Genomic DNA, 27743 nt, shown 5'->3' with positions numbered 1-27743 from the left:
ATGCCTTAGTTGTAAGGTAACAAGCCGAAATTCAAAACATCGGTGCTGCCTCCCCCCCGCCCCCTTTTTTTCTCTTTTCTTTTGGTCGTATATGACTTGCGATAACGCTTAGTTTTAGTTTTTTCATGATTCGTTCTCGGGCAACCTCGTTACCAGGGCTTTTCACTTAAAGTTTGGGAAAATTCCTGGGAACGACCTTGGCTCTCGGAAAGTAGGGAGACCCTGGGAACGAGATTAGGAAAAGAATAAAAAAGAGTTTCTTTCGAGCGATCGGATATGAGAAGGAAAAGACAAGGAGCAAATAAGGAGGGCGGAAAAACTCGCCCGGATACAAAAGACTACATGTATTTAACGCAACACGGGTGAGAAATTGTCACAATTTTTACAATTCAGTGTCAAACCAACTACGAGTCGTCACGCAACAGAGAGAGCGTTGCGTGACCTACCAGGTGACGACAGATGAGGCAAGAGGTTCAAAATGGTTAGGAAACGACAGGAACTGGAGTCAAGATATTAGCTATTAAAAGCGTTCAACTGATGCTCAAGCAAACTTATTTACAAACGACAGCGTAAAAATATAGTGGAATCATAGACGGTATAAACGGAAAGTTCTTCGTTTGCTCCATTCTGAAACGTCGAAAAGTCGACCTGAAAAATTCCGCATTGTTTCTTAATAGATGTTATTTGCGCGCGAAAATCCACAACTGAGGGCGAGTAACAACGACACAGCGGCACCACTCGACTCTGTGTCTTTGTATCCTAACGACAGAGCTTCGTCATCTGTAAAAAAAATTTCGGCTTGCATCCCAGACGTCTATCGCTCGAAAACAGATGGCTGTTTACTCGTCGACCACAGTACTCCTAGGAAAGTTCTCCAGCCGTGATAACACAAACGTCTTCATGTCTCGCTCCTGAATCACTTCGTAAGAGGAAGACATAAACTGACATTGATAAATATAAGCATTAAGATCCGACTGCAACTGTCAAATCTAGTGCAATGAGAAGTTCTAAGAGACACTTTACGTCTCTCCAAACAACGTCCACATGATCACGGTGTAGGAGTACGCTGACCTTCCTCTCGCGGTTCAGTATTTTCATTTTTCGGTTCCTTTGACTCGCGAGTTCTTCTGCTCTTTTTCTTAGTTGGCACCAGCTCTCCCTCTTCCGGGCCGCCGGACGTTTCTGAGCCCGCCGTCTTACTGTGTCTTTTTCTGAGAGGAAAACAAAAAACATCTATATTTAATGCTTTCTTTTCAAGCTGGTGGAAAAGGGTACATTTTCAGGTACTATAATGATTTATTGACTGCCGTAAAGCCAGATGAAGCAAACAAACAAACAAACAAACCAATAAAGCCAACAAACAGCAAAACAACGTGATTTCGGAAAACGCAAAATGCCAGTGAACCAATCAGAATGCGAAGAGGAAACACGTGAACTGTGCTAAATGCGGGAAAGATGGAAGCCGCGTCACCACCAGTTTTGGTCTTGTTCCTGATTGGTTGACAAAATGGCCAGCTTGCTCTGATTGGCTGGTGCGCTTTTCAAACATTTTCCTGCTAATCACGGAACGCGGCCAAAGAAACCCAAAGGAAACACAGAAATTACTTTGAGAAGCATTTCACTGGCACTGAATCACAGACTGGTTTAACGGGAAAATAAAATAAATAATAATCGAAATGAAAATACGACTAACGGGTCAACAATACTCACGATTTTGACAGGGTAGGTTGAGTTTGGAATACTTTCAATTTATACTTAAACAGGTAGACTTACTTTTCTCGTTGTTCTTTCGATTTATCTCTGTCTTTTCGCGACGAACGTTCCTGCAATCGAAAAAGAAAATACATGACATGGTCTAGAAATGCTATCTTAGGGATTCACTGTTAAACCTAAGTGCGCGTTTTATAATACATAAGTGAAGAGAAATCATCGCCCTACACTGGACGCCGGAGGGAAAGCGAAGGGGGGGGGGGGGGGGGCAAAGGTCACGAGGCGGCGAACGGTGGGGAAGGAAATGAAGCAGATGGGAAAGACCTAGAGTGGCATTCAAGTCATGGCAAAGGACCGGCAGATGTGGAGGGATTAGGTTGCTGCCTTACACGCCCCCAGGCCTAATGGGCATGAGTGAGTGAGTAAGAGAAAAGAAGCATGTGAACTGAGAGTGTAAGACTTAAAGAGAATGCCACCTTCGTAGTTTTATAACAACAAATGTAGTTGCCAATTAAAGTTTAGAAAACAAATTCAGTCTTAAACTACATTCTATCGCATTGGTTCGAATCCACTCAAAAAGGTAGATTTTCTCGGCCTTACTAGCTATGCAATTTTATCAAACTGGCCGAAACGAACGAGTGAACGATGGGGCGAGGGGTATGTGCAAACGAAGTCGCAATTGCAAACAAGTTGAAAACTATTGAACTTGTGTGCGACGCTGGTTGGCTAATGCTAAGCGTCATTTCTCCATGTCCACATTGCTTAAGTCAGTGTTACCTCGCGTCTCTCGCGGTCTCCCCCCTTGTCACGGTCTCGATGCCTCCTTTCCCGGTCACGCCTGTCACGGTCGCGGTCACGGTCACGCTCTTTCCGCGGAGACCTGTCACGGTCGCGATTTCTGCAACAGAACACTTGAGTTAATGAATCGTTGCATTGATAGTTACTCCTTTATCATAAAAGAGAGTCGATGCACGCTGAAGCATGACTCAATCATTAATTCTTCAAATAAAGGTGGAAAACGCTATCAAAAAGCCTGGTAGGGGCTTTTGAGAATCGCAGATGAAACAAAACGACTTTGCAAAGACTTTAAAACTTACAGATGAACAAGAGAGACCGGCAAGCTACCGTGAGATTTTGCACTGCCGAGTTTCCTTAAATCCCTCTTTCTATTTGTCCTCAAAGCATAACAAGGGGTTACATTTAATGGGCAATAAAAATAGACAATTCTTATTGAACGTTGATACAGAATGCCTATTGAACAATGACGTAGAATGCGTCTAATGGAATTCCAAAAGGAAAAGCTTGGTTAATAAAACACGGTTTCTTTTCTTTTCTTTTTTTGTCCGGGTCTACGTCTTAGCCCAAGAAGTTATACCACAAAATATTCAATAATTTTTCCCTTAAACCAAAGAAATTAGGGGATGGTTACCCAGATGGTTTCATAACCAAAGAATGGGAAAATTTTTGCAACTAGCGCATCATTTAAGACTTTTCTGTTCATAAAAATCACTTAGCACCGTTTAGCTTACCTTTCCCTGTGTTCTCGGGTTCTTTCTCGATCTCTGTCCCGCCGTCTGTGTGAAGAATCCCGATCCCGCTTTCTGTCTTCATCGCTACTGCCAAACTCGCTATCATCATCTCCCGGGCTTTCGCTTCCTTGTCTTCCAATGGTTCCCGGGAAACCCTCGCGAAATCCCGGAGGAAACCCGCGGCCCATTCCCGGTTCCCACGGCATGCCGGGAGGTGGACCCATCATCGGGTGAAAAGGTTGGTTTGGATCTGCAAGGAAACCATGGCAACGATTACAAGCTCGTTAATTCATGGCTTGTGTTAGTGGGACAAGCCAAATAGTCATCCAAAAATTGAACAATGGGCTTCCAGAGATGAGACGAGAATACAAATGAAGCCTCACTATACCAGCTACACTACACTAAAAGGTTCAACTCAGTCAGTAGACGACCATTTCTGAGATGCCTTGTACCTCTGTGTCAAAATGAGTCTTTACGCGAAACCATTCATATGAAAATGGTTCCAGCTGCAGGTTCATTTTCATGCAAATCAAACTCATTTTCATGTGAAAGATTTTGCACGAGGACTCGTTTTGAAACTGAGGCACGAGGTAAACTCGGAAATGGCCTATTTATTTCGTGCGCCATTTTTGGAAGAACGTTCATCAAGTTGCGGCAGATCTCCGGGAAAGCGACAGCCTGCAACAGCCAGTGTAGATTTCGGTCAGTGTAAAACGAAGACTACGGACTACAGACTGCAGATTGCAAAGTATATATTGTGTTATTTCCATAATCGACTGCCAACCGTAAACGGGGTTATTCAGACTAATCGTAGTGAAAGCCTGCACGCCAGATAGCCTGAATAACGCTCCGATTAACCCGTTTACGGTTAGCTCAGCTTCGTTAACCAGTTCACGATTCAGTCTACAATCTGCATTTTACCCGTGGTCTGTGGTCTGCGGTCTGCATTTTACACTCGGTCTGTACTTTACACCCGGTCCGTAGTCTGCAGTCCGCAGTCTGCGTTTTACACTGACCAGTTTAGATTTTAATTTTGGATAGCTGTATGAAGGAGATAAAGGAATTAGCGGAAGAACTTCCGAGATTAAAATGTGATAGGTCAGGAGTTAACAATCAGATGTTGACGATTCTACATGGTATATTAAGATTAAAAACACACGTAATAAAACCATGGAAGTCCTTATCACAGCACCAAATCTAACCTAAACAAGAAGCGAATAAACCAAATAACCCACTGTGTAAATTAGTGTCTGAAACACGCTGGAATAATACACGAGAAAAGGCAATAAGTGATTGCAGTCAAAGGAAGCCGCATTTGAGACGTGCAGGGCACATAAGCGATAATGGCCGAACAATGCGCAAGAAACGACCTCAAAGACGCCATTACGAATCGCGGATAAGATGGCGGAGATGACGAAAAATGGGTTATAATAAATATTTAGACCACAAAATTATCAAAAAACGTAAGTCGGGTTGCTTTCAAAGTTTAGAGTATTTGTATCGCAACATATTTTTTTAAACAAAATTAATGACGTTTTACTCGAAAATTTAGAGTACAAATGTTAAGAATTACTTGACGCGGTCGTCTAACTTGCCCGCCGCTCAGCAGATCATCTTTTCTAGTCCTTTTTCCCTCCTCTTGGAATCGAATACAAGAAGGTGGATCGAATATGAATAAACACATCTTATCTGCGTTTGGTGTAAGAACAGAAAGCCGACCATAAAAAAAAAAAGATTCCACGAAATACTACATTTGTTCTCTAAGTCACTGAAGTCTTTCAAACAAAAAGAGAAGCTTTCATAAACGGTAAGTCGATAGGCGATCGATAAAAATCGTTGTGTATCGCAAAGAGCGAGTAATGTTTCTGAAAATACAGTTAGTGTCATGAGTAACAAACCATTCTTCGCCTCTGATGACAACTTCAAAGCTTTTAACAATCACCGGACTTAAAACATCTTCAGTCAAAGTAAGATATAAAAGAATCAAAACAAAGATTACAAAATAGCCGGTAATAGAGCAATAAAATAACTAAACACAAGGAAAACAGGAAAGTAATTTTTTCCTGCACAGATAAGGCAACTTTTATTCGCTGCTGAAGAGTATTTCCTCCTTTAAAACGTTCAAACAACCCAGATTCCTTCACGTACAGTTAAACTGCTTCTAAATCTAATGACGCTATTGTTACATTTATAATAATCAGTTGTTTCTAAAAAAAAAAACACGTTTGCAGTTTCCTGAGCAATTTGAACACTCCTTCCCTCAAAATGTTAAATGAGTATCACGTGGTGGAACCGTCAAGAAGGAACCCAAGAGCTGATGATTTCCAACATTCTCAATACCCGTCTGTTTGCCTCTGTATTAACGTATTAAGGAGAAAATAGATCCTGGTCACATTCAAGAACCAAAGGTTAACCCGCATGAATGTTAATCGTTGAAACAGCACTTAGCGCCCGGAATGTTGTTTGTCGTTTTGACGGGGTCAAAGAACGTGTAAGGACGTTCGGTGTACGCTTGGAGAACAAGAGTGTGCGTTGACTGATTTACTATTTATAAAGGGAAAAAAAAAAAACACTCCCAAGAAGTTCGACCTTTGCGCTAACCATCCAAACAAGAATCTTGCTAAAACGACACAAACTGAACGCAAAAATACGCGAAGAATTTTAACAATGCTGCGAACATTCTACGATGCTGTCACAAGAGAGCATGCAAATTTAAACGCTGTTTCTATTCAAGTCTTATCGCCTCTAAGATCTTTAAATTTATTTAAGTGCACTTGACTTTTGTCTCTACCGCTATTTTATACACTCTTCTTTTTTTAAAGCCTGGGGGCTTTTTAAGGTGACTGTAACAGAGGTTACGCTTAAAGGAAAATACAATACCCCAAAGCGTGTCAGTCGAACAAATACATTACTGAAGAACAAGAAGCGGAAAAAACGAGTGTGGGAAAAATGGCATTTCGAAAGAAACCCCCCAGTTTTCGCGTGGCCAACTTCTCAGTACGGTTCAATGGCGGTTCTTTCACTAACCCAACAAAGAACCTACAATTGTAGACCGTCAACATACATATTGTACTACGTACTAGTGCAAGAAAGCAGTAGATTTTTACAGTATCAACAATGTATTTATGAAACAAACTTCGCAACTTACAACCTACATCACGGATGAAAATCTGACACGGACTTCACCTAACAATTACCAACCACGATAAATGAAAAAATGATGTGCCTCGTTGTCGGAACGCGATTAAACGCTTTTACCGAAAATAGACCACAGCAGGAAAAGGGAAATATTCCAGCTTTGCGACCAAAAGATATATTTATAACAAGAAAAACATTTAACGCGCTCGCTTAATGACACGTTTACTTTTCGCATGGCAACTTTTGGTCGCTAGGAAAACACTCGGGTGCCAAATTTAATATTTCACTAAGAGCATCGTAAAACAAACAAGGCCGTTTCCTTTTTTCAAAGTCTGTCGGATATGCTGTTAACATTCCACGTAAATGGCGAAGGCAAAAAGTCGACAAGAAAGCCCTTGATTGAAACAGAAGTGACACTAATGTCAGTTTTGGTGCCAGCACGTTCAGATCTTAAGAGGAAACAATAAGGAAGAAATAGAATTTGCACGCACGCAGGAAGAATGAATTACCGTGCTTTTTGGTCTGACATGGGAGTAAATAATTAAAATATCCAACGACGAGAGGTTATTAAATTGTACTATATTGCAGAATGTGCAATTAGAACTACATTTATACGAAAGGAAAATAGGAAGAGAGACTTCAATTAAGGCAGCGCTGAGAAAGAATCTGCACAGGAAAAAAAAATAGGGCAAGAAATGAGATGTGAAGAATATTGCGTGTTATTTTGAAGTAACATGCTGATTCTATTTAGGAAAAAATCTGAGGTTATTTATCATTGTCTACGATCTAAATCCGGTTGTTTTATTGACTTCTGAGAGAAGACAAAAAAGAAAGATATGGGGATTTAAAATTTATCAGTTTATAGTTTTATTTCTACAGGTGTTAAACAGATTTGGCGTAACAAAGTAGGAGCGAGTTTATCTCCAGACACGCCTCGCGTAGGATTTACAGTGTTTTGTTTTTTAGCCTTTTTCAGAAGCCCCCTGTCACCATCAGATGACCTCGGCTCTCTCAGCGTTTATCAACGGCGAGAGCGCAACAATACAGAAAGCTGTGGCTTCGCGTTATTTCATTGTTCGAAAGCCACTTCACGTGGGAGTCGCTTGTGCAAAACAAAGAAAGTTGAAAATATATTTTCGTACGAAGACCGCCTATTACCGAGCTTTACGACAGAAACAATGCTTTTGAACAACTCGTCTTAGAAACTTTACAAAGAACTGATAGATGAATGAAGGCAATTTTCCCCTATCAATTGAGACAAAACTCGCATTAACATAGAACTCGTCATCAATCTCGACGTTTTTTGATTGAGTAGTTTTAATTTTGAACTATCACTTAGCTTTCATAGCTTTCTAGCTGCTGTCATTAACCGCTAATGTTATAAATTTCCAGGGCAACAACACCTCGCGTTTTTGTTTTATTACTTCACACTTGCACTGTTGAAAAATTACTTATAAACAAGACGATCACACTCGTGCGACGAGCCACGCCGAAGGTTTCTGAATACAATTTTGTTTACAACACATTGTTTAATATTTAGATTTAGGCTTCCTCTTCATCTCAACTTTGTAATTTTCCGCTGTCCTGCAGGACACTGCAGGGGCTCTGTGGGACGTTTTAAAATCCATTATCACATTTGCGAAAATCCAATTTGGCGAGCTCGCGCCTTCCTGGAGCGTGAATGAAAAATTAAAATATCCAGACATAAATGACCTCTCTATACCTTGCAATAAACAGGCTTCGCACACAAACTGAATAAGAACGGTAAATAAGTGTTTCTTTAAAGTGAAAAAGTCAACTAAGGGCTCTTACACAAAGACGTCAGAAGCCGAAGAACTAGGCCTCTCTTTGTTGCGCGCGCTCGTGCGAGTAAAGAAAGTCCTGCGACCGCGGATCGAGGTCACTTTCTCTGAAAGTGAAAACAGGCGGGAAAGCTCTCCTGACGGAGAACAATGCCTCATATGCCACTTGAAAGCCTTTCGGAAGTCCTCACTGAACAGGGCGTATATCAAGGGATTAGCCGAGCTGTTGCAGACGAAAAACAAGATGCAGATTTTAAAGAACAGAAGCAAGTACTCAAACTGTGAAGTGTCCTGGAAAATGTCCACTACACGGAAAACGTTGTACGGCAGTAATGTCGCAAAGAAGACCAATACAACGGGAGTTAAGACCTTGAGTGCTCTGTGGTTTCTTTCGCTGGCGCATCTTGTTCTGTCCGGCGCCGATGAGCCAGGGTTGCGAGATTCTCGGCGAATCTGACTGTGTAAAGCAATGCTTTCGTTCAGGCGCCTCCGTATGCTGAGGTACGTGAAGAGGATAACTCCCAGGGGTAAAAGATACGTCAGCAATACGGTCTCCGCTTGGTAAAGCTTGTAGAGCATCGTGCTTGGAAACTTCGGGTAGCAGACAGCCTCGTCTCCACTTTCCACGTAATACATGACAAAAAATAACGGCACCACAAAGAGCAAAAACGACAGAACCCAAATTAACAGGATCACAATCCTGACTGTTCTCATTGCCCCTTTGTGGCTCAACCCGTGCCCTGAAATAATCCCCCGATAGCGAAACACTGCAATGGCGGTGATACTGGCGATGGAAACCCCATGGAAAACGTCGCTTAGCGGGTACAGCACTTTGCAGCCGAATTCCCCGAGCGGCCAGCTCACATCTTCTGTGCGCAAGACTCCAAATGGAAGGCTAAAGAGGAGGACGCCAAGATCACTGATGGCCAAGTTTAGAATCAGGCAGTAAGCCAGGGAACGGTGAAGATTCTCTTTAATCACCACCACACACACCAGCCCATTGCCAAGAACGCCAGCTATGAAAATCACGGCGTCCAAAATGAAACGAACAAGCTGCGCTGCGAACGGTTCGATGTAGAACTGAAATGTCTCAGGACTGCTCGCGTCGCTTCCGCTTCTGTTCAGAGTTGAAACAACCGCGGGTAGATCTGATGAATTCATGTTGAAGTAGCGCGGATTAACTTAAAGATGAGAAAGATCTTAGTTCGCGCCGAAACGTTCAAAACTCGCCGAGCTTCCTCAGTCCCCAGTCAGCACTGTGATCGCACTTATGAATGTTCAAATTGCCCGCGATCCACAGCCTTGTGTGTCCAATTTTCGCACCAAAGGAAGCAAAGTTGGCGCGGATAATACCGCAGAGAGGCTTGATAACGAAACGTAACGATACTCTACCAATTGAATACTAATCTGCTCTGGCAGACTGTAAATCGTCTTGTTGACTTCGAGGCTCTTGGCGTCGATGACAAACACGCCAATTGTAGCACTAAAATAGCGCAGCGCGGTGAAGCTCTTTGAGGGTGACACAAGGTTTAGTTCTGCCTCCTCCCTGTCGCCTCAATAACACTGACTTCGTAGCCCTCCAGAGGGTTAATTTAGCGATCGATCCTTCCCTACTGAGCGACAATTTTGCCGCCCGTTGTCTCAATTAACTAGCGTAGTCGTCGCGGTTTCCCGTGGCGAACGAGCCAAAACTAATTGCGCCTGACAGATGATCCCACCAAATAACTCTCCAAAACCACGATGACGTATTATGTGAGTTACACAGATACAAGCTCAAGAACGAGATTGGGCAATAACAAAAAGAAAAAAACAACGCCAATCTTGCAGCAATAGCAGAGGTTGGCGTTTTGTTTTCTCGCAAGAGTAATCACCGGTCATGTCATTTAAATGACAATGTTGTTCTAATGGATAGGATGGGAAGTTGATGAACGATAAACGAACGCCAGGCCATATTCAAATTTTTGGCATTTCGCTCGAGCCGACGAGCACAATTAGAACGAGGCATAAATTAGCTGCAACTTTGACTTCTGCAAGGTTTGAATGTGAAAGTCAAAGATTTTCATCATCGCTCTTGGTAACTAAACACTGCCCTATTGATGGTAAAACTCTTTGAAAGCCTGGGTACTTTTCTTCAGTAAAAACGTCAATTCGCGCAACATTGATATATAAAAACATGTATTGATTTTAAATCAAGAACAAAACACAGAAAAACAACAACAAAAAAAGACTGAATTACTTTAGAATTAAACAGAACAAAGGTATCGTGTTGTACGAAAAATAATGCTTTCAAATTAATGATGCCCGGAGGCCACCAAAAAAAAAAAAGAAAATGCAACCAAGATCTTAACAATTATATTTTAGAGACAAGTCTCGCTCAACATGCGTGTGGTTTGAAAATGACGAGAAAGTAAGCTTATTGGTTAAGTAAACGCTCAGTGTCTGTATACATATATTCGCCTTCAGATCGGACACCTGTAATTGGAACTTTGAATACTCACAAAAAATTATTTCTAAGTGAAACCACTTTACCGTGGAAAGATTGCTGACAGACAACTATTGTAGAAGAGGACCTCGGTGGACAAGCACTTAAAAGTGAAAAATCAAAATTCCTGATTGGAAAAAAAATGAAGTAAACGAAAATCGCTTTCGATTCCTTCGCGGGAAATCTTCAGGAGACGGAAATTTCCGTTGCCAAGCTTTCGGACAGTGTTGGCGAATTTTCACCTGATTAGGCGGAACATGAAGAGAAAATTTATTCATAATCTATCAGAGTGGACTAAACGAAAAGATTGCCACGAAAATCCGTGTAAATGGATGATAAACAGAACGTCCCACTAACATATGGCGGCCCGGCAGAACACAACACATAAAATCCAATTTTTTTCCGTAGCAATGCTAGAACAAACAAAAAATAATTACAGAGACAAGCAGGAAATTTTTGTAAAATTTTTTAAAACTTACAGTGTATCAACTTTTTTCACGATAAAAAACAGCAAGAAAGAGCCGGGAAATCCAAGCTAAAACCGACGACATTTTAAGTGGGAGACGAAATCGCTACTGAGGTCATCAATTAAAACTCTTTAGCACGCAGTATGGGTTTGCTTTGATATGATCTATCATGCTAGGGTGACCTAGGTGGGCAAAGATTTTTACACAGATAATAATCTCTAAAACTGACAAGATCAATTTATTATTTTCGATGTACCATCGGCCGGGGTTAAAAACGTTCTTGACAACCAAAACAACATCGCATTCGATTTGCATTTGGCGTGAAAAGATCATACGTAGCCACTGGAGAAAACTAAAAAGGCCGATAACAAGGAAAAGGCTAATGGAACGCAAACTGGCATGGCTAGACACAACAGTGCGTCACATAATGTGACATACGTAAATTCGTACAATAACCATTTGGGAAATTTTCATGTAAAATGCAAATTAAGGCACGGTTAGTGCTCAAGTGAAGCAGGCAAATCTTGGACAGCAAACAAATTTTCGGATAAGCGAGAATGATAGTTGAAAGATACTTTTTTTTGTTTTCACAACGAATAAAATTATTTCATTGAAGGGTCGCGCCCAGGGTAGTCAGAAAACAGGGACCCTTAGTCAAATAACAGTTTTCACTTGCATTGTGCGGGAAGCTACCAGAAAACAGGATGTTTGCAAACATCAATTAACGAGAAAAAAGCTACACCGAAAAAGGACTCTTCACTACGTTATAGAAAACTTCTGTCAACGAATAAGATTCTTATGAATATTGAACTTTGAAAACTGAAAATGGAAGCGAGGATAAAGCAGCGAAGCTTCTTCAAATAGTTCATAAAACCAATTTTTGGTAAAAAAAAAAATCTACATTAGGTAAATGCCATTTCAAACGAAATTAAGCTCCCGAAAATTAAAGACTTTACAAACATTCCCAAATGAAATCGTGTATTTTTCGACAAATGTTATTCGGCATTATCGTAAAACTAAGTTTAAACAATGGGCAAACCGAGCTTGTGGATTTATTCTTTCAGGAGTTATCTTTCTATATCGAGAAAACAGGAAAAAATATGAAATAACGAAAGGCCAACCCTTTTAGCCAGAAGTCAAATAATAATAATAATTAGTCGGACCGGCGCCGCAAGGGGTGTAAAGGCGGCAAGCAGGTGACGTCGACTGCCTCATTTCCCGCCAAAATTTACCTGGCGCGCGGTGACACGGAAAAAAAAACATCACCACATAAATTATTTTACTTCTCATGTTGCTTCCCCATTGAATTTGTCAAAAGCAAAACATAAAACTATTAAAATAGAAGGATCGCCTAAGGCCTTGATATTTTAGTCAAGGGTTTTGAAAAAAGGTAATTAACTTAAATTGGATTAAGCCAAATTGGGTTTTATTTTATCATGGAACAAAGACCGGGAAATAAATGGTATAATAAATGTCCGTTCTGTTATCATAATTTCCGCGAATTTGCAACCGCGGTCATCGTTACATTACACAAGCAGGGGATGCGAAATAGGGGAAAAATCACTCAATTCCCTCTATTTGCATACATTTTTTGTATTTTGTGAATCAAGCGCTAAATAGATACGTTTTAGCTCATTTGTTTGGGGTGCGGCATTTATCTAATCGCGAAATCAAGTTTTTTAAAAGCAGAAAGGAAAACTTTCTCCAAACCTCATGCGATCCTTTCCCATTAAAACCGTTTGATAGATACAAGAGCACGCTTCTAAGAAGGTATTTCGACAACAAAAACACTCTCAACTGAGAATAGTACAATATAGTAATACGTCTAATAAAGTGACATGATGCAAGCTTCAAACAATCTGCAACAGAACCAACGGATATGAAAAATTAACAAGGAACCGTGGTTTCAATTTCACGCCGTAATGGCAACCACAGGTTTCAATTCCGGCCAAGGGAATCGCACCAGATAGACGAGGCATTAACATGTTGAAACTGCAAAACGTTAACTCTTCAAAAGTAAGAATTCATTTCACTCATTATGCATTTTTCCCACATTAAGACCAAATGACATCTCCTTTAATTAAGCCCACCTTTTTAATCAAACTTTTAATCGAACTCGCTTCACCTTTCTAAATGTCTGCAGGCGTGGCCACACATTTTCTGTCTCAGAAAAATGCCTTTTACTGCGATCAAAAGTCTTAAAAGACGCATTTGTCTAAGGGGTCGACCGCGGCGACCCATAAAATAATATTGTGAATTGTCCAAGCTCGCTACAATAGTTTCGTGCCTTCATAAAAAATATCCTTTTACATTATCAATTGCAATGAAATCTAAAGGAGATGGGAGACGAGACGAACATCTCAATTCTCACAACTGACATAAACTGAAGAGTTTGTTTACCAGTTAAGAGAATTTACATGTTGTCATAAGCTAAATCAGGATCGTGGCTCGATTCCCTTCTGCTTATGTCAAGTTTTACGACGGAATAAAGAGAGACAGAGACGAAGTGGAAGATTCAATTTCCTTCATATGAATGGCACGTAACTGCGACTCTGATTATTCGCACGAGATAAGGAAGACATTTGCTGTATAATGTAAAATCCGATTTGCCATGACTAAGCGGTTTTTTTATACCTAAAACATCGGAAGAGCGCCTGACTAGACATTTTTGTGTCTGAAGTCTGAGTGTTCCTTAAACATTTTGTTCCACATGTTTACATAAACTAATGTATTCTAGCAATTATTTCCAACGCAAAAGGCTTTAAAAGCGGAAACAGTACAAAAAAATATAACCAATTTTGATTTAAAAACTCAATGGATTTGTGCTGGATAGCAAGTGCACGAAGAAACTGCTTTGGCTTCAATGAATCATAGTTATTTTAATCCGACATTAACCGCCTGGAGCGAAAAACAATTACCTTTACGTGCACAATACCACCGCAAATTGTTTGGACTAGTCTTTCTGATATGTAATCGATTAATTGCAATACGGATAACAGGCTGATTGTTTTACCTCAAGATTAAGATCCACGAAATAGATAAACTTGTAAACTTTGTCGATAAAGCAAACAAATTGCTTTAAGCGCGCCAAGATAACACTTTGAGATGTATTAGCCCAGACTAAATTGACTGCATTGGAAAAAAAAAAGCCGAAAGATTAAGACGTATTTTTGGACAATGATGTTTAAAGTTAGACAATGAAATCGAGATAAACCTCTAAAAAACACTTGTGACCAACAAATATACGATAGAATTTGATAGAATTTTACACTACTTAGGCCATAACTGTTTAATTAATTTCACCAAATGACCGCCATGAGTGCTTTCAGCGTTAAAAGTCCTATTATACGAACTTCATTTTATCAATTGATCTTATGCACTGGTCCACACAGGCGCCAAATTATCTTAAATTATGAACTTATCATTGTTCCATTACGCCCATGCATGTATTCCTTGAAGGAATTGAATCTTGACGTACGAGGCTGTTCGTTACAGCTTAGGCAGCGTCCACACTACGCCGGAGAAATTTGAAAACGGAGCTTTATCTCTACGGTTTGGCCTACCATCCACACTAATCGGTCACAAAAACGGAATTTGAAAACGCCGGCTTTTCGTTTTCGTGTGGACGGAAAACATTTAGAAAACGGAGCTTTTCGAAAACGATGGCGTCACGAAAATCATGTGATATCGTTGACCGAGTTAACCTCAAACACGTTTCCAAAATGGCCGGTGATTGCTGCTTTCCTAAATTCCTCCGGCGTAGTGTGGACGGAAAACATTTGATGCGTTTTTACAGCGCAACCTCCGTTTTTAAATTCCTCCGCCCAAGTGTGGACGGAAAACATTTGATGCGTTTTCAGAGTGAAACCTCCGTTTTCAAATTACTCCGGCGTAGAGTCGACGGGACGTGAGACCTGATCGTACGAGGCTGTTCGTTACAGCTTATATGAAGGGGGTGCTATTTCATATTTACTCACAAGCACAACTTTTTTTTTCACTGAAAGCCTGTAAAATGAGTGCAGATGGTTGTTAAAAGGGGCCCCCCAGGCTTAGTTTTTAATTAATAAGTTAAGTTTGCTAGCGCACTGTATATTCACCATCACTACTCGCAGCATACCGTCACCTTTGCAACGCAGATTTTCTTTTTGATGTTATAGTCGTTTGGCCAGGTTCGTGAAACAATGTTGCGCCAGGGCATGCGCACTAGTTCGATTTTCAACTCCCAACATGTCGCAACACGTCGCAACAGGGTGGCCAAACGCGCGCAACATGTTGCGCCCAACAATGTCGCGATATGTTGCGTCGAAATGTTTTGGCTGGGGCTTGCAAATACTGGGCCAACAATGTTGCGATATGTTGCGTTGAACTGTTGCCATCATTTGGCGGGTGCTTTACAGCCACGATTTTTAGCATCTCGAAATCATACAACAGTGCAGCCCTCCTTATTTCCAAAACTCCGATGTATAGAATATCTGGGTCGGTTTGTTCGAAAGGTGTATAACGTTATCTACCGGATAAATCACTATCCAGCGGATGGCGTGGTTCGTTTTGTTAACGCTTATCCACCGGATAGCGATTTATCCGGTGGATAAGCGAGCAACTGGCGCCTGGTGTCAGAAATTTCCGTTCTTTTATTTACGAGTTGTGTGGCTGTTTGAAACTACCATGTACGTATATCTCGGTTGCGTGAAACAATTGGCAGAAATCCGTCTACGTACGCAGGCTAGGTAAGGGAAAATTCAGCAAGACTTAGCCAGTTGTGACCGGAAAATGTTTCAGCTATGTACGGCAATTCAATTTCTGAGTCCCCTAACCCAGTTTTACATTGCAAAAATAATTCAAAAAAGTTGCTTTGGCCTCTGTAAGGGACAGCATTAGCTTACCTCCAGGGAAGAACGCTGCTCCTTCTTCAAATGGCCTGGGTCCCCTGAAAAAGACGAAGTGATCTTCACATAAAAACCTTTCTTGAGCTGAAACTGTTTTACAATTTCCTTTCACCTTTTAACAGAAAATTCAACTAAGGGAAGTGGTTAGCATATAGCCCCTGATGCAGCAGGAAAACCCATCGGGATGTTGACGTTGACTTCCAAAGGAAAAGGGATGAGTTCAGTTACGGGCGCCGGTGTGAAAAACAGTCAAGTTACAACACCGCTTTGCACTTACCACAAGCTTACTGCTCCGGTATTGGGGAGCTTAAGAAAACCACAACGGCAACGGCAACGTCGCTAAACAAAAGGTTTAATGAGGAGAACAATGGCTGTGCACGTGCGTTATAATTCTTGGTACATTTCTTTGCCGTCCTCTGCAAAACAACAACGTGAAATGACCAAATTCTGCGTTGCGTGAGGAACGTGAACCACGACGGCTAATTTTTTAACTTTTTGTTTCCAATTAGTCGATGTGTACTAGACTCAGTTTCGTGATAGCTTTGACAGTGATAAACAAATTAAATGACTCTCGAGTACCACGAGATTCGTAGGTAAAATATAAACTCATTTTTCAATCGACGTTGTCCTCGACGTCGCCGTCGTGGTTTCTTGACACCCACCTTACATACGCAGGTGATAATGCAGACAATATTCAGTTGCGCCTAAATCAAGATTTAGAAAATGTTCACAATTGGCTGAGAGCAAACAAACTCACTCTAAATATGACTAAAACCGAATTCATGCTTATCGGATCTAGGCAGAGGCTAAGTACTCTCACAGAGTCCCCAAGATTTGTAATTAATGATTTTCAAGTTAGCCAGGTCACTACCGCAATATCACCTGGAGTAACCATCGATGACAGACTTGATTGGAGTGGCCATATCGAGAAAGTAACTAAGCAAGTCGCTTCTTGTATTGCGGCCATAAAACGAATAAGGCACCTTGTCACTCAGGCGACCTTACATCTAATATACCAAGTTTTAATCCAGCCACACTTTGACTATTGCAATATTGTTTGGGGAAACTGTGGGATAACTTTACGGAATAAGGTACAAAAGCTACAAAATAGAGCAGCCCGTGTTTTGACCTACTCAAACTATGACGTAGACGCTGGTCACCTGTTCAAACTTCTAGAGTGGAAAAATCTAACTTGCCAGCAGTAAATTCAAAGAGCTACGATGGTTTACAGGTCTCTGCACGGGTTGGCTCCAAACTATCTCAGTTCTAAATTTGAAAAGCGAGAAATCGCATATGACCTAGGGGACTCTGAGAATAAACTCAATGTTCCATTACCGCGCACAGACTATTACAAAAATAGCTTTAGCTATAGTGGCGCCATTCTCTGGAACAGTCTTCCTTGTAACTTACGGAAAGCAGAGTCCCTTGGACAATTCAAACGACTACTCAAAGAAGAACTGTAAGGCACGGCATTCGTGAAAAGCAGCTTTTTATTTAAATATTTCTCATTATATTAGTATCACGTATTCTTAAAGCTGACGAATTTTGTACCGTGGATAAATAAAGCTCCCAGTAACTACGACGGAGACGGCGAGAACAACTTCGATTACAAAAAGAACTTGTATTTTACCTACGAATATCGCGATACTCTAAAGTCATTTACTTTGTTTCTCTTTGTGAAAACTATCTCGAAACTGAATATGAAACACAGCGTAAAATTCGAAATATACATTTGACGAATTATCCGTCATAGTTCACGATCTCCAGACTAGTCTGACAACGCAGAATTTAGTCATTTCACGTTGTTGTTTTGCAGAGGACGGTAAAGAAATGTACCAAGAATTATAACGCACGTGAACAGCCGTTGTACTGCTCACTATTGCCGTTGTGGTGTTCTTAAACTCTCTAATGATTAAATCAAGGTTTTCGTAAAGGAACTGGTCCTGGCGATTTACAGCTAAAGCGGGGAACCAGTTACAGTCACTGTTTAGGTACGTAATTTTCACCTGTCTTACCTTTCGTCGATTCCCTGCGGAAATTCTCCGGCCGGGGGCATCCCGGGTGGTACCCCCGCGGGTCCTGCCATCGGTATGCGCCCGCGACCTCTTCCACGCATGCTCATTGAACCAGGGCGACCTGGAAATCCCGCTGGAAGAGAAACAAGATAAACGAAATAAGATTTTTCGCATTAAGGGTCATAAGAAAACAACTGTGATAGAAATGCACCTACCTGGATCAAACGGCGGATGCATCCCGTCTGGCGGTATTCCCATCTCGGGTGGAAATCCGTGGGGTGGCGGGCCTCCCATACCAGGCATAGGGGGCATACCGGGCGGAGGCATTCCGGGGGGTGCACCCTCGGGATGATGACGTCCGTCTGGGCCTGTCATGGGTCTAAAGGGAGGGGGCATTCCAGGCGGAACGGGACCTCCTGGGGGAACATGCATAGGCATGGGTGCTCCTGACGGGGGAGGGCCCATTGCGGCGTCAGGGCGAGGGGGCATAAATGGAGGGGCTCCTGACACAGGGGGCATCCCATGAGGACCTCCAGGAGGACCTGTTGACAATAGACAGAGGATACATTATCACGTGAATAACCTAGTTTCCTTCCAGGATTGGAAGACGTGGCCTTTCAAAGCACTAGAAACAAACTGCATCTTCAAGAACTATTTGCTACTTAACAAACTGAAGATTAAATACTGTTCATCAAGTACTAAGTGACGCTTACTTAGCTTTTGTAAAGCTTTATTTGACATACCCTCGATGAAGTGGTCAAAGCTTTTTTTTAACATCATTTTTGCTCCGCTCTAATGAAAAAGTGGATTAAATAGCGTGTGATCATCACCAATCCATGATTGACATGTTTCACCCTAGATCTGTGAAAAATATAGGTTAACGACGTCTTTTGAGACAACACTTGATTTCTATCATTGAAAGTCCGCACACAAAATCACATTACCTGGAGGGAAGTGCCTCTTGTTCATCATTCCTGGGCGTGGCCCAACATCCGGGTTCATTCCCTCCCCCATCATTGGCATCATTACGTCATCTTCTCGTCGCCTGCGACTTTCAACTGAAAGGAAACAAAATAAATACTGAATGAGATCTCAAACCGTAGCAAAACCAAAATCAAAGAACTTTTGACACTTAATGGAAAGAGGGTCCATTGAAAGAGGTGACCCACTAACAGTGAAAGTTCAGCCGATTTGTGGATTCATTTGACAGATTGTGACATGTCTTTCTCCAGGAAGATCGTTTTTATCCCTATTAGATTTGACATTTTGCTTTGCAACACAATCAAACCGCCATAACAACGGGTGTAACAAGCTAGACTGTTGAATGCTAACTGGCATCCAGAGTACCCCAGCAGTTTAGCTGGCACAAGAGCGCACTTCCTCGCACATGCGCTCTGCAACTGGTAACAAAACTGAGGCAATACTAACCTCTTACTGACCAAATGCGAGGGCTATACTAGGGAATATTGGCCCGAGGTCGGGCTGCGCTCGGTCCGTACAAAAACAACAGAGGGCGAACATACCCCACTACGGCTCAAGCAAGCTAGGTTAGTAAATAGTTTATTATGTGGCACTTGGGCCTTGACACTTTCGGGTTTCAAAAGCAAAAAAAATACACGGCGTATGACCGGGTCCGTGGAAACGGTTCAAACGGCAAAATCCGGACCACCAAAAAACCTATCAGAATGCTCGGATTGATCTCAAGTCTACTTTGCCATATAATAAATGTAGATAGTATGTTTTAAGTGTGGAAAAGACCCCAAATTAAGCACTGCTTCACTGAGTCAGCCATAGAGACAGCCTAATGTTGTATTGAGAGTACACTCTGTAGCTGGTACAGAACAAATACGCATTTCCTCGTTCGTGCTCCTTGCAACTGGTAAAGGCTCAGAATAATACCTACAGCTGTAGTCTGCATACGAACTAAGTGGCCCGTCAGGCCAGTGCTTACATATATCCCAGTTTCTGTAGCATGAACCGACTAGGAGTAGTTCTACTCTCCCCTGGATGAAATGCTGTGTCCCAAGAAATGGATAAAAGAAGAAAGCAAAACATTTAAAAGACAAATGGGTGTACATGTACCTCTGGAGCCCTCTCCACCAATGACGTCAATACTTCCTTCCATTTTACGTTCGGGAGGTGGACCAGCTTTTCTGGGTCTCCCTACAAAACATACAACGTCTACCTTTAATAACAATTACGAAAAAAACTGGATCATAGGATTATGCAATTCAAGTGTTTTCATTGGCTTAGCCATCATGGTATATGAGCAATTATACCATGCTCTGCAAATATGGTAAGTGTTCACATAATGTTTTGAGGAGTTTTTATCTTTAGGTTGTTTTAAATTTCTATATTTTGGGGGCGTCCTAAAACAAAACAATAATTCCACTCATGCTTGTTGAATATGAGATGATTATAGCTGACTAAATTGTAATGGTACTAAGTCTAAGCGTTGTTGGTGATCTAAGTCTTGGTGAGCTTATGGTTAAATTCTGAGGTGAAAAGGTCAAGAAGGAATCCACCAGAAATTCGAGTAACGAGTGGACAAAAATTTTGTACAAGATTATTCTCATCGTATTGTAAACTTCTGTGCAGCTGTTTTAAATATCATCGCAAAAGGAATCATTTCTATCAACGCCAAATGTCGAAAACGAATTCTGAAGGTCATATGAAATACTTTCAAGAAAGCACTGGTGAAATGAAACTGACAATGAAGATTTACCTGTGTTTGCACAATTTCTCTGAACTTTGAATTTTATTTTCTCAAGTTCATAAGGGTACCGGTAATTGTTTTGGATGTCATTTCAGGCAACTATTTATATATTTAGCTTTTAGAACATACAAAACAGACTGTAGTACACTTAAAATTATTGTAGTACAAGGTTTTTGTCCACCAAAAACTGAAATTGCTCGATTTCCTGTTGGATTTCATCTCAACAAATGGCTGAGTAAACCTGCAGAAGGAGGGAAGAAACATGATTACAAGCGTAATAGCAATAACAGGGTAACGTACCGTCTGGCATGATACCAGCATCTACAGGGGGTGGTTGGTGTACCTGTTTAAACAAAGGACAGGAACAATAAATTACAGGAAACTTTACAAATATTAATAGTTTGGAGGCAGGGTTGGTGCAGTGGTGAGAATGCTTGCCTCTCACCAATCTGGTTCCAATTTTATTTTGAGCTGGTGATATTATGTGGGTTGAGCTAAATTTAGTTCTTGCCTTGCTTTGAAGGTTTTTCTCCAGGTACTGCAGTTTTCATCCCTCGTGAAAAACCACTGCCTCTAAATTCCAGTTTGAGTCGGATAGAGGATAATTATTATTATTATACATTGTAGTCGCCATCTGTCTTCTCATCGGCTAAAAGCCTACAGCTAATTCTGGGAAACAGCGCAACCTACAGATTATTCACTAATCTGCTGGCAGATTAGTGAATAATCCGTAGGTTGCGCACGCAATGCATGATTTCCAGGAGCAATGTCAAGTTCATGGACAGTGAAGTAAGAACATGGCTTGTCAAAAACAAACTGTGTTCGGTGCGATGATGCATTTGTTGTTATTTTCTTTGACACAATGTGTAATAAAACAATTATTAGATTCGGTATTTGTGATATCCGAAATAATCAAGGTCTCAGTTAGTGTTATCAGCCTCAGCCTCCGGCTTCGGCTACATATAATAGCACTTACCTTGACCTTGATTATTCCGACCTCATCCATTAATTGTTTATTATTTTAATATTACAGGCAGTAAGAACTATGTAGCTGTAATACCAGTGCAGGATTTGTAATATTAATAATGCTGCCTAGTACAATATTATAGGCATGCAGTACATGTAGAAGGCACAATGATAACCTGTACATATAGTGGATTACAGAATGGGTACAAAGGCAAACCTTGACCATGGATAGCATACTTTTAAATTCAGTTCTTGATCTATGTAGTTTGGATAACACTTTTTTCTATTTCCATTCAAAAGGCCAGTCACTTACAAAATGTCCCACTACACGATATACTCCCCAAACGTATTACAGGTGTAATAGCGGTTGTTTACCATTTTCACAGAGAAACCAGTTTCTCAACAGTTTGTGCAAATGTTAAGCAAAAATGCCTGAAGGTAACGTTCCATTCAGATTGGCAACTTTTCATTTAATCAGCAATCCCCAATTTACTGAAAAAGCCTACGACGAATTCGAACTGATCATAATTCCAAGATAGCAGTGAAGAATTGCAAATGGTAAGCACCTTTCCCATTCAGGTGTTTCAGAAATTTTTTGGTCACTTGAAACAAAGTTGTCTTGCCATTTACATTCTGAACAAAATTTCCAGAATTTTTGGGCGAATGGTAAACAACTAGTACATCCAATATTTTCAAAAGGCAGAATTTCCGATGCTTCTTACAATGGTACCATGTGATTTCAGTTACCAGAAATTTGAAACTAAAAAGGTCACCGATTGATGTTAGATTGCAATCTCATGGCAGACTAACAATAACACTAAGCTTTACAGAATTTTGCAATTGACAAACTTACAAATATTTTCTTGGGCATTTGTAATTCCATTCTCATTCTCCTCTGTTTTTCACAGTATTGTTTCCACGTGTCTTCCGTGAATCCATAGTTAAAGTAATCAGTAATATCAGCACCTACAAACAAACACTCAGGTGAGGTACTCATTAGAAAAGCTGTGCTTATGCTGTAAGAAAGAGAGCACTGAATAAATCTCTGGTCTTGCAAATCATCTTCTTTTTTTTTTTAATTAACCAAAGTGCTAAAATTCCTTGCACTAAAGTGCAAATGTCATCCTATTCCCAGAACTTTGTCTTACCAGGCTTTCTCCAAGGTTTATCGTCAACAGAATCCAAATCAAATTCATGAACAGAGACTCCATTGACTGTCCCAACAGCATCAACATCAATGTGCTTGTTGTCTTTTGTTCCAGCTATTCTGTCCTTTGCGGCAGCAGACACGCCTCCTGCTTTAAAATTCCAGTTGACCGGAGGTGCGTAAGGAGCGCTTTAAAGAGGATATTAAACTGCTCTCAGCATGGACGTAAAATGGTGCACGAGATAGTTTGGCACTGAAGAAGCATATAAAGGTAGCACCATGGACTAATTTAGAGCAACTCAAACTGTATACACTATATCTCAACATCATGTTCACGGATCTTTTTCTGTTTACGCCCAGGCAAGTGGCATACAAAGCCTCAAGCTTTATTTCAATCAACATTAATTTCTCACTGAATGGATGTTACAAAAGGTAAAGAACTCATTGATGGACTGGAAAATTGCTTGATTTTACATTATGCCAGTCAACGAGTTGTAATGAAAGAGGTCTTCTTAAGGTCAAATTTGCATTTAATCCTTAAGTTTGGATTTTTGAAATTGCGTGCTCTTATGTCTGAAGGGGTTAACTAACTTAATAATCACGTTAAAAGCTCTTATTTAGATTTCTGTGAGGGGATAGCTCACAAGGCTGAAGTCTCATCAACAGACTCATCAATTGTCACCTTATAAAAATTATGAGCAAACAAATGAACTGTTTTCATAAAATGCAAAATTTAATTTCCTTCAAATGATGATTTCTCATTATCTCTCCTCATTTTAGTAACTCACTTCATGCTTTAACACATCCATCCACTGAATTGTCATTTGGAACTTGAAGCTGAATACACATGCTTATAGATCTGCTTTTTCAGCAATTTTAAATGTTTTGAAAGTCACCTAACAATTAATGCCTTTCCTTTAGTGTTCACAAGAAACATAAGAGAAGAGACTGAACCACCATTTTAGAGACAAGCTCCAGGAAATGCACACTAATGGTTGATAGTGTGTAAGAGCTCAGTTAAACAAATTGTAGCATTTGAGGTACAGAGTATACTGGTAGAATTCTACTAAATAACCATGGGTTTGATTAAGGGCCAGGCACTGATCACACTGACCGGCAGTGAGGATGATTTTGCCCATCTAGTTTGACCATCTCAAGGCAATTTTTTCTTGTAAAGAAGATCAGTTGTTGAAAAATGTTTTTCTCAATGAAAACCAGTTGTCCTCCTCCTGAAAACTTTTAACTTAATGAAACCCCTGAATTACATGACGCTACTTGCACAGATGTCTTAACCATGACTAGTGATGTGACTGTACATACCCATAAGGTGCAGCCGATGTATTTATTTCCCCAATAGTAACCTGGACGTCATCATCATCGTCATCATCATCATCTTCCTCCTCATCATCTTCATTACTCTACAAGTTGACCATTTCAAATGACTCATTAAACTCTTACAACAATATCTTAATAAGAGGACAATTCTTGACAAAGAAATGTTAGTACACAGTCTGCTTTATATGTGCAGTAAGGGTCCCATCAAATGGATGACCGCAATTTTGGTTTCAATATCTATCAAAGCATTTGTTGAAAGCAGCAGGCACAATATGTAGTAATGTGTTAAACAATGCTGTGACAATCTGGATGTTTGCCTCTAGTTTCAGTAGCATGATGCTGAAAAACAAATTATGGAGATAAGTGCAGGTCTACACCAGTAGACTAAAACACAGTTTTTTTTTTTTTTTGCTGTCACTTACTGAAGTTTTTTTGTTCTTTGATATACACATTACAAAAAATTGATACCCTACATGTATTAAGAAGCATTATTACATGGAATGTGTTTGCTATGTGGAAACAGTTTATATAGATTTTTGGGTAGGTAAGAGGGCTGAACTTTACTACAGAACGGTAGCTTAACTTGTAAAACTAAAACACACATATGGTGATAGAGCCAGTGGAGTCAGTGGAGAATTCTAAAAGGAGAAGGTCACTCCTAAAAGCCTTCTTTTTTGTCTTTACCTATAGCAAGTAAACATTCAGCTTTTCTACTCACCGAAGTTTCAGCCTCTAAAGTGAAATTCGTCTCAAAAGAATCCCAAAATTTGACTTTGGATGGTGCCTATTTGAAACTGCGCTTGGCAGCCAGGCCACATTTATGTGATGTCATTCCATCCGACTTGAAATTGGCAGGAAGGAGAAAAACCTGCAGCTGACTTGGCATCCTCCACAAGGTCAGCAAAATGTATTTTTTCCAACTGATTATGTAGTTCACTATCTTCACTGCAATCATTTTCGGAGTTTGGAGCATGTTTGACTCAAGATAATACGGCTCAAGAGCAGTCATAATGATAGTTAAAAGGCTTTTCAGAAGCCATTTGGACAAAATCTCTTGGACAGAATGACATCACAAATATGCAGCCTGGCTGCTGAGTACTGTTCAAAATGGCGGCAACAATGCCAAATTTTGGGCTTCTTTGGAGACAGATGTCATAACAAAAACCTGCACTTTAGAGGCTGAAACTTTGCTGAGTGGCTAAACTTAGAGCCAGGTTTTATTGACGTTGGCAAAAATATACATTTTTTGGAGTGACCTTCTCTTTTAATGTGACCAGTGGTGGATAAGTCAGTATGGGGGCTGGGAACAACCTCTGCAACACTGACCTCTAGACGTTATCTTCTTTTGACAACCTTTCAAGGATCTGCTGGCCACTGGTGATAAAATTTCCAACTTACCAGTTCTCCTGCCTCTTTTGCATCATCTTCATCTTTGGCTTGTCCATTTTCTGTGACAACCTCATCATCTGGCGGCTCTTGCTTTATTTCCACACTGTCAAGCATTAGAGGAAGATTAAATGTAAACATAATTTTGAAAGCACTCAACACCCCTCCCCAGCCATTGTCTATTCCTCCTTCATGGGTTCTCCTGTGCAGTGTTTTTGATTTTGAGTTAAATAAATGCTTGATTTTCAGCACTCTGTGTTAAAAATGATGCTCCTCTAAGTAAAATCAAGAAGAGAAGCAATGCTTTATCAGTTCTTTTAACTCCCATAGATGGTAGATCAGGTGTTTGTAGTAAACTTCTTTTCAATTAACATTAGTTGGGGCTCTGTACCCATCAGAGTTCTATGTCAAAGTTTAACAAAACTTAACACTTCATCAAATTTAATTAACACTATTAAAACCAAATCAAAATTACAATATTCTGATTAAACTCCACTGTGTCTTATCTCCACTGGGAAGCATCTCTCTCCTCCACAGAGACTCCCTAAGAAAGGGGAAGTTAATTGGGGATGGAAAGGCAAGTGGGCCTGCACTTATTTTATTCCCTCTCCCCAACCTCCAAACTACCAGCCTACATGGTAAAGGCAGCAGGAAAGAGGCCTCTGCAGAGAAGATAGGGGCAGCACAGTAATGTTGCTTACCAAAGAGACCTTGTTGGCAAAATGGGATTACGCTGTATGAAAGAGTGCCTCCTTCTTTAGGCACTAAGCAACAATGAGAACAATCTGTTTAACCACTGCTTGTTATGAAAGAATGAAAGATGCGAATGCAGCCATAACACTACTGGAAAAATGACCTGAAAAAATTCCAGGCTCTGAACAGGATTCGAACCCATGACCTATGCATTACCGGTGCAATGCTCTACCAACTGAGCTGTCAAAGCCACATGAGAGCAGTCGTGTGTGGGTTCGGCTGTAATTGCTACTGTTGGACATCTATGACCATGGAATTCATATACTTGAGACCAGTATTATGTCCACTGAACATATAGGGCCAAACCCACACATGATGCCAAACTTTTGGCATCATTGCCTTAGCCAAAATATAGATATCAACAAGATAAAACTGCAGTATAGTACTATATGATATACCTGTATAACAGTACAAGTGAGTACCTAATAGTAATATGTTAATACTACATTAAATAACATTAATTAGTATCACCTAACCAGTGGACTAATGCAAATCCTGCATTTTAATTGGCTACGCTAGTAGAGGACTATTAGTAATAGTCCTCGAGTAGCGAAATTGGCACAATCGAGCGTGACGCTTTCTTTCGTTTTATTCCCAAACAAATATTTCTTCAACTTGTATTTGCTAACTTTATTATTGCCTTTTCTGTCCGACTAGTTAGGTGATACTAAAACAATTAGACCCTTCGCCCTCAAGGGCCATGGGTCAATAGCCCATTCGGCTTCGCCTCATGGGCTATTGACCAGTAGCCCGCAAGGGCTACGGGTCTAATTGTTAATTATACATTAATGATAATTAAATAATAATTATTTATACCTTGGTTCCTTTGTATCAGAATCACCACCTTAAAGTTATGAAAAGGAATGTATGATTAATAAACTAATTATTATCAGGATTATTACCTGGAGGAGGTTTGGTGGCGTGATGTTTATAGCATGCTGGATTCTAGATTTAGTGGTGGGGATCACTGCATTATTGTGTTCTCGTGTTCTCATATATAGTTTGCCAAAAATCAGTCGACACGAAGATTTTTACGGCCCAGGCACAACTACATGCGTTGTGTACTGTAATTATGCTTTTCAATAAGCCTTGATTTCACTTGAAGCAATTCAACTCGATAGCTAGAGCTTTCAACCAAGCATCTGTCAACTGTCTTCGACTTGTGAGCCGATTTTAAAGATATTCTCCAAACATTTTACGTATTAATTCCATGAAAACGGACGAAAACTGTTTGGCAACGAGAAGCAAAGTTGAAAACACTTCTTAAAATCGCAGAATTCTGAGTTTTTCCTTACCTCCATACAAAAACTTCTCGTCATCTTCGTCCGCCATCTTGAATGAGCATGTGGGATGACTACCCAGAGCGCATACGATTACGTCGAAAACCGCTGATCGTCCTTTCGCCGGTTGT

The 27743-nt window shown here is 40.5% G+C and overlaps 2 protein-coding genes and 1 long non-coding RNA gene across 3 annotated transcripts; 1 reads left to right on the top strand and 2 right to left on the bottom strand.

Annotated features, from left to right (window-relative positions):
- Positions 1 to 302: 302 nt before the first annotated feature.
- LOC110055549 (uncharacterized) lies at positions 303 to 27743 on the bottom strand. Its single transcript, XM_089273544.1, has 16 exons — positions 27628 to 27743; positions 27149 to 27176; positions 25592 to 25685; positions 24179 to 24276; positions 22860 to 23047; positions 22565 to 22677; positions 21046 to 21088; positions 20112 to 20192; positions 18974 to 19087; positions 18245 to 18571; positions 18030 to 18162; positions 16012 to 16055; positions 3240 to 3489; positions 2488 to 2608; positions 1774 to 1823; positions 303 to 1211 (listed from the first exon to the last, which is right to left on the bottom strand). Exons 1-16 carry the CDS (start codon positions 27662 to 27664, stop codon positions 1049 to 1051), a joined length of 1884 nt encoding a protein of 627 aa, XP_089129670.1. The 5' UTR covers positions 27665 to 27743; the 3' UTR covers positions 303 to 1048.
- LOC110055550 (galanin receptor type 1-like) lies at positions 7782 to 10346 on the bottom strand. Its single transcript, XM_089273546.1, has one exon. The coding sequence runs from the start codon at positions 9338 to 9340 to the stop codon at positions 8186 to 8188; it is 1155 nt and encodes a 384-aa protein (XP_089129672.1). The 5' UTR covers positions 9341 to 10346; the 3' UTR covers positions 7782 to 8185.
- On the top strand, positions 15735 to 16619 carry LOC149103636 (uncharacterized). The gene is made up of 2 exons (XR_016202002.1): positions 15735 to 15855; positions 16137 to 16619. It is a non-coding gene; the product is annotated as an uncharacterized LOC149103636 (long non-coding RNA).

Source organism: Orbicella faveolata, unplaced genomic scaffold (assembly GCF_042242905.1).
Source record: "Orbicella faveolata isolate gen_17 unplaced genomic scaffold, um_ofav_v1 contig_35, whole genome shotgun sequence".
NCBI classification, from domain to species: domain Eukaryota; kingdom Metazoa; phylum Cnidaria; class Anthozoa; order Scleractinia; family Merulinidae; genus Orbicella; species Orbicella faveolata.
This window is presented reverse-complemented; position numbering and strand designations above follow the sequence as displayed.

What these genes read in the sequence shown, in the direction of transcription:
- LOC110055550 (XM_089273546.1), bottom strand. Translation starts at nt 9,340, where the DNA reads ATGAATTCATCAGATCTACCCGCGGTTGTTTCAACTCTGAACAGAAGC.
- LOC110055549 (XM_089273544.1), bottom strand. Translation starts at nt 27,664, where the DNA reads ATGGCGGACGAAGATGACGAGAAGTTTTTGTATGGAG. An exon ending in TGGTGGAGAGGGCTCCAGAG is followed by an intron (nt 19,088 to 20,111) that starts GTACATGTACAC and finishes GTTTCCTTTCAG; the next exon opens with TTGAAAGTCGCAGGCGACGA. An exon ending in CAAGAGGCACTTCCCTCCAG is followed by an intron (nt 18,572 to 18,973) that starts GTAATGTGATTT and finishes TATTGTCAACAG; the next exon opens with GTCCTCCTGGAGGTCCTCAT.